This window comes from Centruroides vittatus, unplaced genomic scaffold (genome assembly GCF_030686945.1).
Source record: "Centruroides vittatus isolate TY-2023 unplaced genomic scaffold, ASM3068694v2 scaffold_435, whole genome shotgun sequence".
NCBI lineage: Eukaryota > Metazoa > Arthropoda > Arachnida > Scorpiones > Buthidae > Centruroides > Centruroides vittatus.
Window position 1 is genome coordinate 8,200,814 of NW_027122708.1, and position 13,422 is coordinate 8,214,235.

The 13,422-nt window shown below is 30.7% G+C and overlaps 1 protein-coding gene across 3 annotated transcripts in view; it reads left to right on the forward strand.

Moving 5' to 3' along the window:
* The window catches only part of Vps13 (vacuolar protein sorting 13C), a 273,667-nt gene extending 266,834 nt beyond the window's left edge, over positions 1-6,833 (forward strand). For all 3 annotated transcript variants that reach the window (XM_067287043.1, XM_067287044.1, XM_067287045.1), the window contains 3 exons: positions 488-611; positions 3,965-4,045; positions 5,731-6,833. In XM_067287043.1, coding sequence (XP_067143144.1) covers positions 488-611; positions 3,965-4,045; positions 5,731-5,775 — 250 coding nt within the window. In that variant the 3' untranslated portion in view covers positions 5,776-6,833. The remainder of the gene's footprint in view (positions 1-487; positions 612-3,964; positions 4,046-5,730) is intronic.
* The last annotated feature ends 6,589 nt before the right edge of the window (positions 6,834-13,422 follow it).

The following is a 13,422-nucleotide window of genomic DNA, read 5'->3' on the forward strand; positions in this document are numbered from 1 at the left end:
AATGTAAAAGTGTTTAGGATCAAGTTGTTTTGATGACTATATAGCTCTTCATACATATTTTGTTCTGTTTCTAAATTCATCAGAAAATTAGTTTTATTAAGTTTATCATGTAAAATGTAATAATATAATAAAACGTAGTTAAATGTGACATTATGTTAAACATATAGGGTATCCCATGTAAAACCAGACCCACTCACCAATTGAGTAAACTACTGTAATCTTCATTTGGTAAAAATGGGATAAATGAGACATAAAATTAATCAAAGAAACTCTTTGAAAACTTAGTTCAATTCACAAGATAGTATGGGAATTTGCATAACCAATGTCTCATAATTTAAGGATGTCTGGTTTTATGTGGGACATCCTGTGCTATATGGTGCTATATAATATATTGTAGAAAATTGAGTTTATGTTTATATATATTGTTTTAAATTAAGAATTATAAAAAAAAAATATTTTTTTATTTTCAATGTTTCTCTATTTTTAGCCGATTGATGTTAATCACAAAAGGTGATGTATTTGGTCAGTGGTCTACAGACTGGCATTATACATGGGAAGAAATTGTTGGAACTGAAATAATCCCAGATAAAGGAATTAAAATAATTTTAAAAGTAAATTTCATTTTCTATTATGTTTCAGTTAAAATAAAATTCTTATAATTTATAGAATTCTATTCAAACTTCCAAATGTCAAAAATTATTTATTCAAAATATAATTTAAAATAGTTATATCTTTAAGAATCAACATAATGTCCATATTTAAAGATGGTTTGTAACATAATTAAAATTTATAAACATTGAGCATTTTTGTAGTAATGAAATCATCTAAAATATAATTATGAAGAATTTAATTTGTTGTTTTTTTTTAATTATTATTTTTCTGTAAGATACTCTGAGAGATGTAGGAGCATCAAAAAATCTTAAATCATTTAAAAATAAATCAAAATCAAATAAACTTAGGTAATGTTTTTAAAATATCATTGAATGTTTGAATGTCATAAAAAAAACTAACTTCCCATTTTTAACAAATTACTGACTTAATTATATACTTTTTTTAAAGAAAGATTTCCATAACAATTGAAATAAGTTTATCTCTTCTATCACTTTTAGGCAAACATCTCTCAAAAATCTGAATTTGTTTTATTTTTAATTTCCTAAATAGTTTCAAAAAACTTTATTTCCATTGCCTCATTTCAGAGTTATTTCTGTAAATTTCATATGAAGTTCTTTCTTCAAGTAGATTTTTACTCTTTCACCTTTTACTAATTTGTCTTAATATTTCTATATTCTAAACTTTCTTTTAATCATCACTGTAAGTAGAATTGAGTGAATTCCTCTTTTCATGCAAATCAAAATCTAAAAAAATAAGAAAATATATTATCTAAAGCTTATTTTTAAAAACTTAAATTCTTTCAAGGATATAGAAAAATTATTTAAAAGAGTGTAAAGTAACTTTTTTTTATAACATTCATTCAATAAAATTTTTTGTTAATTAATATATAGAAAACAATTTTTTTAAATTAAAAAAGAATCTACCATTCCTAATGAAATATTGATGATGGTCTAGGATGATAGTCTAACAATTAGATATGACTTGATTAAAATTCCACATAAAGATCAATTTTTATTTGATTATAAATTTAATATCTCTGTGATGACTATTTTATATTGTCACATGTTAAATTTGATTTGTTTATTTTTTATTTCAAATTGATTATTTGTATGTGAAAAACGAAACAATACACATACTGGTATGCTGGTTGTGTTTGCTTATAAAACTTCTTTTGTTCTATAAAGATTCTTAAAAAGCTGATTCGTAACCTGATACAAAAAGGATTAAAAATGTAGAAATGTATGGTTTACAAGGGAAATCAGGACAAATTAATTAACTATTTGTGAAAACTGACAATAATCAGCATATGAATATTAAAAAAATAAACTTAGTTTCTCAGATGCCTGAACTCTTACTTCAAAATTAACTTAGAATAAGTTTATTGTTCTTTAGAATTAAATAGTATTATATTTTTAAGCAGTTATCAGAATTATATTTATGAAATATCAAAAACATTATTTTAACTCCCAAAGAAGCTAGTTATAATAGTTATAATAAATTGTTATGTATCTATAGTAACTTCTGTAAATTGTACTTCAGTACATCAATTTATTTATTTGATTGATATTTTGACTATGTTCAGTTCAAGTCAGGATCCAAGGTTAGCAACCATATTCATTCATCTACAGAACATGTTGTTTTAAATAATAATATATTTTTTTTATATTAAAAAATTGTGTTTTAAAACTAGTAGGTCATCATGTAATTTATTAAATTCATACTTTTTTGAATGTCAAATTTTCAGTTATTTTCATAACAGACACAATTGTACAATTTAATACCAATTGAAAATTGCACTGCATGAAGTAAATAAACATTCTAATTATTTCTCTGACTAAAATCTTTAAACAACTAACTACATTTTATTACTATAGTTTTTTAAAAACCTTTTTACAGTACAGTAAGACCCCACTTAACGCTGATTCAATATAACACAGTCTGCTCGAAGCCTAAAAAAGCTCAAAATTTACGCTGATTCAAATTATCATGCATTTCATTGATTTGTATATGTTACAGTCAAAACCCATTTTTAGTTAGAACGCATTTTAACTAGTTGAAACTAATTTATACTGGATGTCTTTGTTAAAACCCGTTTTGTCTAGTTAAAACTAGAATTTACTGCTAGTCAAAAATGAATTTGAGTTAAAACTAGTTTTAACTAGATAAAACTGGTTTTAACAAAGACGTCCAGTATAAACTAGTTTCAACTAGTTAAAATGCGTTCTAACTAAAAACGGGTTTGACTGTAACATATGTAATACAATTATTTGCTAACACAAACCAATCAGCAAAAGGTGGCAATTCGTCATCGTGCTGTACTTCCCTTAAATCTATGTTTGTTTTGTGGTGCAATTTTGGAAAAAATATAACATCATGGATGCCATAGGAAATATTGACTTTGCTTGGCAAGAATTAACTGATAAATGCATGAACAGTGTGTGGAAGAAGTTATGGCTGGAGGCATCCAAGAATTCTCAACGAAAAGACCCTATCGCTGTATCGTTAGGTTGACAAAACTCAACCTAATCGATACAGCAGGAATAGGAGATGTAGATGAACAGGATATTGAGGAGTTACTGCAGGTTTCTGGTGACGACCTTACCAATGATGACCTTCAAGAACTGGCAGAACAAAGAATTCATATAGAACTGGAAAATAATGATTCTGAAAACGAAGAGCCCATAGAATTTCTCTACAGATTTCATTAGTAAAAGTTTGGCAACTATAACCGAAATTGTTGATCAAATTGTAGCGAATGATCCAGATTTTAAAAGGAGTGCAAAAGCAAAACAAGGCGTTCGGATGCAATCTTCTGCTACCAACATTTGCTTAAGGAAAAAAAAAGCGACAAATGAAACTATGCAACTTTATTGCAAAAAACAATAATTTTAGAAAAGCCAGTACCTCTATCACAAAATATGAACTTTACATTTCTGTGTGCATAGGTTTGTGTGTTATTTAACATATATTATTATGCAAATTAATATAAAAATAACTTAAAATTATAGTAAAATTTGTTTATTTTTGGCTGTGTGTTCCCCTTTTCCTATTTATTCTATGTTAAAATGACCTTGTTTAACACTATTTTGTTTAGTGCTTTGTCGTCTAGGAACATATCCCCCACATTAAGCAGGGTCTTACTGTATATGAATTAAACTTTTTTAAATTTCTTATGATGATGATGATGATCAAATTATTTTAATAAAGATCATTTCAAAAAAATTAATTATTATAGTAATTATATTAATAATTTGGCTATAATAATTTTTAAAAAAGATTTTTAATACCTTAGGAAAATGAATTTAATTATAATGAAATAAAATAATAATTATATATTTATTTATTTTTTTAGGAAGGCAAAAAGAAAAAAGGAATATTTGGAAATAAAGATACTTCAAAATTAGTGACTATTAAACAAAAAGAATTATGTGAGGTAATAATAATTAAAATTCTTTCAATATTACTTTCCTAAAAATAGTTCTGTTTAAAAATAGTCCTGTTTTAAAAAAAAAAATAGACAAATATCTTTGTTTAAAAAATTTTAAATGTTCTTTACTGATGTTAGATATTTCACATCAGTCACGAACAGGATTTTATTTTAACAATTACTTACTTTAATTATAGTTTAAACAAGTTAATCCATTTAATAAATTATTGTACACTGAAACTGGATTTAATGGAGTAAATGTCTGGTCCTGACTTAGTAATTGATGTTTTTTAACTTGATTAGGTGGATGAAATTTTCTAGATAATAGATGAAAATTTCCTACTTTCCTTTTCTTCAAAACCTGTAGTAAGCAGACAGTATAACAGATTGTTTTTCGTGAATATTAGTTAAAATACCTTATCTTCAATGCCATTATTTCAAAGGATTTCTTTGTTGAAATTCATAGGATCCTTAAACTTGTTGAACAAGGTTATTAATTATTCCATTTTTAGATTGTGCTCTACATCAAATATTAGTAGATTGATATCAAATTTTTACCCTTCCAATGTAGAAGAGTGGCATTGATAAACTCAGTTTTGAAAAAGGAAAGAGCAGATGCAAAATGCATGGAATGAGTAATATGTTTAGAAAATTTGCAAGCATACTACTAGCAAATCCAGATAGTGTAATCTGTAATGTTCCCTACCTAGCTTGCAATAGTTGCAGATTGAGGTCTGACTCCAAGTCAAATCTTTCCTTTTATTAGATTTCTCTAAATTAATTCATCTATTAATATTTAATTTTTAAATATAGTTCAAAATGGCATTTTAACACATCTAATGACAAATTATGTTAATTGATCATTATCATAAAAATACTCCTTTAATTTTAGCAATTTTTATTTCTGATTTCTATTCGTACCACACATTCTTACTTGAAATATTGATTCCATAAATTTTAAACCATCAATTACCTTCCTTTCACTTAAAAAAGTCACTTTTAGATTCTTATTTAGATTAAACACTTTTCAAGATATCTTTATTTCATTTTCAGATTGGTTTGACTTGAAAATAAAATATGCATAAATTTTGAAAAAAACATGTACTGTACTTTACTATACAACAAAAATTTATAATTAAAATTTTTTTTTTTTTTTTTTTATTCAATGTTAAAAGCACACAAAGCATTTTTAAATGCATACATTTCCTTTTACTCTAAGCAAAAGGAAACTATAGTGATGAACTGAATAGTTTAATTGTAGTTCAAGTATCAATAAACTAATATTAAATTTTATGCTTATGCATGTAAAGATTCTTAATATAGTATGAGAATAGATTTGATCTGTCTTTCTATAATTTGTTATCAGTATCTATTACTTAATATTAGAGAGGTTGCGGTCGAAGTTTTCAATGCAAAAACGTGTACGTTGGACGTTCAGTGCCACCTTCCTGTAAGCCTAGAAGTTTGACAGTGGTGTTTTGAATGTCGAGCATCATCCCACTGACGTTCCAAATGCCATTGTCAAACTTGTAGGCTCACAGGAAGGCAGTGCTGAACGTACAACATACACATTTTTGTATTGAAAACGTCAGCCGCAACCTCTCTATTGTTTCATTGTTTACATTTACAGTAAATATTCATATAGAAAAATCAGTTTTTATAATTAATTTTTTAATTTAATTTTTTTTCAGTGGATGAATAAAAAAATTGAAGAAGAAATGAAAAAAATTTTATAACTCTTCAATCACTTCAGGTATAACACTGCTTTCATACATCACAGAATTTTAACAAGCCTTAAAGCTACAGGCCATACAGATCATATACTTTTGATAATATTAATATGCTTTTGTTTCTCCATTTTTATTATTATATATGTATAGGTTGAGTTGACTTTTCAGATAATTTGTACTTACTTTTTGTGATATTTCAGGCATACATTTTATAATTATTTTGTAATATATATTATGTAGAATAATTCTAATAATCAGTTTTCAAGCTTTCAACGTGAATGATTAATCAGATTGTTTATATTTCATATTATTTTATTCTAGATTTTCTTATCTCTAATAATGAAAATCAGATGTGTTCAATATAATGTCAATAGAATTTGTGATACAATTTGTATATTAATTTTGTTAAGAAACTACTCTGGCACAGCTTTTAACAATAATATAGGAATTTAATTGCTGTTGCAGAAATTCATATATCTAGCATATTTCATTGAATGGTGCTGAAAACTTTCTTTTATAAAAAAGGTGTAAAAATTTTTGAAATTTGTTTACGACAAGTGCAGATTTTGGAGAAGTTTAAAAGATTTATATATGAATTTGTTGTATAAATTATAAATGTAAGAAAATTTCCAAATGTTATAATATTTTGAATTTTAAAAATCATTGTTAAGAAAGTAGCTTAAAGGAAAATTATTTTCTGCTAAAAAAGACATTTTGAATGTAAAGCTTTATGCAAATTGACATATGCAAGTTGCATGAAGAGAAACATTATGCTGAAATTCAGATTTTATTGAAAAGCTTACATTACAACAAATGTTAGAACAATGCCATGATATTCTTTTATGTAACTGTTCATTTAACAACAAGAGCATACTAACAGAAATTTTACAAATTTAATATTGCATCATAATTATAATAAAAATGAGCTCTATTGTGCCTTTTCAACTGCTTTTTTAATCACCCCTTTTTTTTAAGTAATGCAAGCTTTTCCAATATGATTTGTTAATATTGTAAAATAAAATAGCTCTATAATATAATAAAATATGTTATTCAAGTTTTCATAATGATTGTTATTTTTATTGTTATAGCAAACATAATTACATTATCATAGAAATTATAATTTTTCTAAAATCTTTCTTGTGATGTACAATATCAAAGTGATATTGTCTTGCAGTGTTGAAAGTTGAAACAAATATGGATCAGAATCCTTTGAGCAGAATTTTTCGTCAAATGTCATAAAATAAGAATTAGAAAAACAAATATTTGTGTAAGAGCACGATTTTGCAGAATCATCAAAAATGTTGGCAAAAGCAGTTGGCAGTGTTAGCAGACGAGAAATCTGCATTGTGTGCTAAGCCGAAAACTACAAGAATCGAGTTAAGTATACAGAAAGAAGTACGAAAATTAGTTTTGGAACTTAACTCTCCCCCGAGTCAGAGCTATTGCAAAAGCTTGTAAAATTGTAGGGAGTATTAATAATAATTGTAAATAGCTTGTAGGGAGTATTAATAATAATAACCAAATATTTGGACTTTGTTACCAGGAAAAAGACGAAAGGACATAGTCTAACTCAGGAGCACTCAAAATTGGAAGAGAAAAACACGAAAGCTGCATGAATGGCTAGTGATAGGGCAGAGTGCATGGTCACTATACACGAGGCTTACATCTGCAACAAAGAGAGAGAGATTCTGTTTGCTAAACAAGAAAATGTTCCTGTGAGTGGTTGATTCACCACAATGAAAGATGATCAGAAAGCTTTGTGATCGTAGGTACCCTTCCTCTGATTGGAGTTCCAAAAAAAGAATGACTTACAGTTAATGAGAATACTATATAGAGAAGATGTTAAAACCGGAAATAAAGATACATGAGCTCCACAAAGTCATATTTTATCATGATGTAGATCTAGCCATACCCAACTTTACAGGGCCAGATGGCCAAGCGGTTAAGGTGGCAGCCTACCACTCTGGGGACGGGTCAAAAAATCCCCAGGAATTTTCCAGGGATGGTCCTTCCCTCACCACCCTGCTGCCCCATTGGCCTGGCCGAACCCATAATGGGCCTGCTAAAAAGTGGCCCTCTTAGTGTCCACAGGGCGGAAAAAGTTAAAAAATAATAATAATAATCCAACTTTACAACTGCACATCTATCAAGTCTTGCGATATGCCAATGGATTTCGAGGTTTTAGTTTTTTTAAAACAATTTTTTCTCAGAAAAGTCAACATTGTGGATGCTTCTGGAAAGTTTGCGAAGACGAGTGGTCCAAAGTCACGCAGATGTGCATGGAAGTTTTAATGCTTGGAAAAATAGGTGCGGGGATATGCTGTTAGCATTACGGCTAGCACCTCGAGCAGACCAAGTCTATTTGTCACCAAGTTTTTAGAGAGAAAAATTAAGAAGCAAAACGTCTCAAATTGTGTGAATATCCTCCTTATTGATGATTACAGAATTTCTCTCAAAATATTTAAACATTTGTATTTTAATGTTAAAATGTTGTTCGTTATTGTTAAGAAGTAAAACATTTTTAACATTTTACTATTGATTTATAAATACAGCTGACCCTTGATAATCCGACGCACCTCCCGTCAAGGTCACCGTAGTCCCCGTCCCGTTACGTGTCTGCTTGCACAGAAGGATGTCGCGACATGAATCGCCCCACCCAATTCTTACACGATGACACATTTCTTGTGTTTTCCGTGAGCAGTTCTGTACGTACTGTATTATTAAGCCTATACATACTGTATGTACATTTATTGGCTTCCATATTTCTTTTAATAAACATGTTTTAGTTAACCGAAATGGGTGTTTCATTTCCATATTAACCTAGGCAGCATTTTACTCATAAAATGTAGGAATATTGTAGGCTACTGCTAGCAAAACAATGCCAAATATGTAATCACTTTCGATAATCCGGACACTTTTGGTAATCCGACACCTCTTTGGTCTCATACCTGTCGGATTATCAAGGGTCAGCTGTATTGCATTAGTGTCTAGAGTCAATTATCTGAGATTACTTGGGATGGAACACAAATTTACACAATTTTGTATTACGTAGTTCCCCTACGGGCATCTGTTTTATCAACTCTGCATAAAACAAGACCATTCTGTAACTCACATTTAGGCAATATTTAAAATTGAGCTCCCGTTTATTTATTTATTTAATTGATATATGTTCGGGCTGCAATTTTCAAAAAATTGTAGACCTATAAATTCCCACTGGCGTCCCGTCATTTTGTCTCGAGAACGGAATTAGATGAAAGTCGAGACCAGATATGGAAAGCTTAGGAGCACGAGACCCCGATTAACTATATACGAACTTCCAGTTTGGACTAGAAGTTACATTATTTCAATTTAAAGAATTTTCTCCCGAACGGAGTTAGTTAGGTGACCAGCACATCTCCATTGTCAACAGAAAAAGTATGATTACAGGGGCAAGATTGTACTAAATTCGAGAGCAGTGACGAAAAATCGCAGCCCGGCATTGTGGCGATGTCACGATAAATAACTGCTCGTTACCGATATAAACAAAAAATAACAGCAAAGCTAAAAACTTTCCCTCCCTCCTACTTGGTGGGATTTTGTGAGGTTATCATCTATGTGACGTAAACAAACGGATGATCTATACTTCCACAGCTTCTGCACGTGGCTATAATTTATGTAAATAACTTTTTTACGAAATTAATTGTTTAGAGAGATGCTGTCTGTGAGAATGTCACCCAAAGCGTACGCTTGCTTTGCTAGTACCTACGTACAGTACTTGCCGACTCTCACTGTTTAAATGGTGACTGACTTTAGTTTACTTTTACACTTATGTGTAAACGAGTTTTTGTTCAAGAATGGATATTAGTAGGTGGTCTGGCAAGAGATTGCTCCCTTGCACCATCTATTACTGTAATATTTTAAAACTCTATATAATTTCGGTATGATGTCATAATATAGTTTGGTTGATAGTTTAATTTTGATTGTGAAACTTTTATATGAAAATATATTCATGTCATTATCAGTAACGGAATGCTTACCGATATCTTTTTGTAAGATTTCGCCATTTTGCACCACTTAGGCTACTTTAATTTCAACATTTTTTTTTAAAACTGTATCCCATAACTTTTAATAATAGAATTTTTTAATGTATTATTAAATAGATTAAAAAATTATTAGATTACATATACTCATTTTACGGCTGTTACATATTCGTAAAGAAAGAGAAAATATCTTCAAATGATACAAATGAGACGCGTAGTGCCATGTATTGGAGATCGAAAATAAAATGCCATCGTTATAATTTTAGTAGAGTATATTAGGGTACAAATAATTGTTTTTAAATAAATAAATGAAATTTACAATTGTAATGCATTCGTAATGAAAAAATACACACTATAAGAACACAGTATTATTTTTTTTAAATTATAAAAGAAGAACGCCGGTGGTGTAGCGAAGGACCCGAAAGTTTTGGAAACCGTCGATATCAACCGCACTAACCGCTTCGCTTAATTAATAGATAAGTCGCGCTTCGGAGAAGTGTTTGACTTACCTACTTCCCGTTGGAAGTAGGTAAGTCAAACACTTTTATTCATTAATTGTACTGTATAATAATGAATTATTTACTTAGAAATCAAAGGAAAATTGGAATTTTGAAAGAAGGCATCCCCTTAGGCAGATCGCCCAAGTGTCGTGTTGAGCGATCTGCCTAGGGGAACTTAATAAACAAACTTTTCTAATCAACAACAAGAAAATTGTGGCTATTGCATTCAAGAATGCTTAACCATTAAAGGGTATCACGCTAATTATCGGGCATACAAATGCAGATATATGTTTTGAGATGGTATAGCGACTAGATTTCTGGAGATAGAAGGGAAGATTGCCAAGATACTCGAAAAGTGCTTGTAATCCCCATTTCTGTTTTGTTTTACAGCAAATTCGGCCGTGTATTCGGCTGCACGATGGTTCTAGAAAAGTAATTTAATTTAACTTGCTTGAAGTAACTTTAGAAATCACAAATCGAATCACTAACCTTCGGGAAAGTAATATGGATGAATTTATTCATTAAATTACAGTCTCGCTTGTTGAAATAGTAGGTTATGAAGCAAGACAGCCACGAATCATTTTCTTTGGAGCAAAATGTTCCTTCAAAATAGTTTTCCACTTTAAGCTTGAGGCAACCCAAAAACCCGACTCTGCCTCTGAAAAATTCTTTCGCACTCTGGTTGAACTAATGGTGAAGGTTGAAGTCCCTGTAGATTTCGACGCGTAATCTTCGAAAGAAGAGGAAAGTCCAGTGACGAAGCTGGTTTCCTGCCGCTGTCCAGATATTGCATTCTAAGTCCCAGTTCTTGAACAGAAAATGATGTTTGGTGAATGCAAGTCGGAATTTCTAAATTTTCTCTCAACGAAGGTCTATAACTTTCGGAGGATACATCGGCAAAGGACGAAGATGGAACCTTGCGGGAAACACGGTAAAGAACGAAGTGTCCTTGTGGCCTAGGCTAAATATTTTGTGGTCTCACAAATCGTTACTTTATTGGTTATCAATCCCCTTTCTCGATCCCCGATTGGTCTTCCTCTGTTACCAGGTGAAATCGGACCAGATCGGTTTCCGAGAAAGACGATTGTTTATTAATACATTTGTTATATATTTTGTCTGCGAGGACTTAGCCTATTAATAGGACGTATTGCACTGATGTTTTGGCTTTAGCAATGGAGGAAAAACTTATTCAGAGAAAACAACAATCTTTATTGATCACATTGCGTTATAGCAGGTAAAATACAAGAGGATCAATAAAGATTGTTGTTTTTTCTGAATAAGTTTTTCCTCCATTGCTAAAGCCAAAACATCAGTGCAATACGTCCTATTAATAGGCTAAGTCCTCGTAGACAAAATATATAACAAATAGAAAATAAGGACATAGAGGCGTATAAATTAATGTTTATTAATACAATTTGACACCGTTTTTCGTTCGGTGTTGAACGAACCATGTACTGTACCTTAACTAACATTTTCTTTTTTGTTTGTCTTGTCTTATAAAGAATTTAATTTACTAATTTTTCTCCTTTTTTTACCACGTGGTTTTAATATTAAAATAATTTCATTTTTCCCTTTTTCTTTTATAATTTAATTCCCTTAATTTCAATTAATCTCATTTTTATTTTTGTTTGGATATACGGTTAAAAGAATGTTTTTCATTCCAGCCCAGGGCCTTACAGGATTATTTATTGTGAGATCGTCACAATGCCGGGCTGCAATTTTAATCATATTTTTTAATGTATTTGGTTTGAGGTGGATAAAATATATGCTGTCCACCTCAAATTAGTACTGTATTGTAGTGTCCCTGTATACCATACTTTTCCTTTAACAATAGAGTCATGCCTGTCTTCTATTAACTGCTTTCAGGCAGGGGCGGACTGGCCATGTGGAATATGTGGAAAATTCCACACGGGCCGTATACAATTTGGGCCGTTTTTCTAAATATGTACAGATACAGTACATAATATACCGTTTTGTTCGGTTTTATTTTTAAAAAAAATTCATTTATTTTTTTTCGTTATGTAAGATAAATTTCAATTTTTAGGTGTAATATAGATATATGTGTAGCCCTTTATCGTTTTACCTGGCCCTACCAGAGACCGAAGTTAAATTAGTCCAGCCGACCCGAGTCCCTACATTGGCCGATTCGGCCCAAACACAAAACATCCTAGGAGAAAAATAATCAAAACAGACAAAATTGGTCATTTGTTTACGTTGCTAGAAACTATTCACCGCCCCTATGAATTTTTGGAAGCACGAGTTACTGGTTTTTCACCCAGCCACCAAAACGTTGATTGTAATCATAACAGATTTAATGGCCAATTATATCATTTCCTTTATTTTAGATAAGTAAAAATGTTATTCAATAATAATTCCTCTATATTCCAAACGATTTAATTAAAAATAATCTATTTTTTTAGGTTTAGCCAACTAATTTTTAGTTTGCCATTCACCCACAATGGCGTTGATTGTAAATGGGCAACCTGCGGCGTCGAACAAAATATTACAAAACACTATAACGCTATATAAAATAAAAATTTAAAATACTGACATCTAGTCGTTTGTAATCGCACTAAATACCAAAAGCCCGCTTCGTACAGTACATACATTCGACGCAACTAGAATTGGTCCTTGGGTTGGTTCATTTTTGCGTCTTTAAGGAATGATAGAATTGTGTACAAATGCACATATACTTTCGTAGACTGTCCATACGCGCTTGACCCCTTTTCAAGACTAAGTGAAGTCCAAGCGAGTATACGTATGTACTGTACATTCGTAAACAATTTTATTATCCTTTAACTAAAGACGCAAAAATAAATCAACCCGAGGGCCAACCCTAATTGCAAGCACTATCTGGTAATTTAACCCGACTTCACTGGACACTTCATGTAGAGCTGTAAAGTTTTGCCAACGCTTTGTATCGTCGCATTCACTTTTTTGGTTTTTTGCAAATTTTACTATTAATGTACTTTTTTTTTAAACTCTTTCCGCCCTGTGGGCACTAAGAGGGCCTTTTTTAGTAGGCCCATTATGGGTTCGGCCAGGCCCACAATGGGGCGACCGGGTGGTGAGGGACGGGGCCCGACATATCCGAACGGACCACCCCCCCGAAAAATTCCTGGGGATTATTCGAC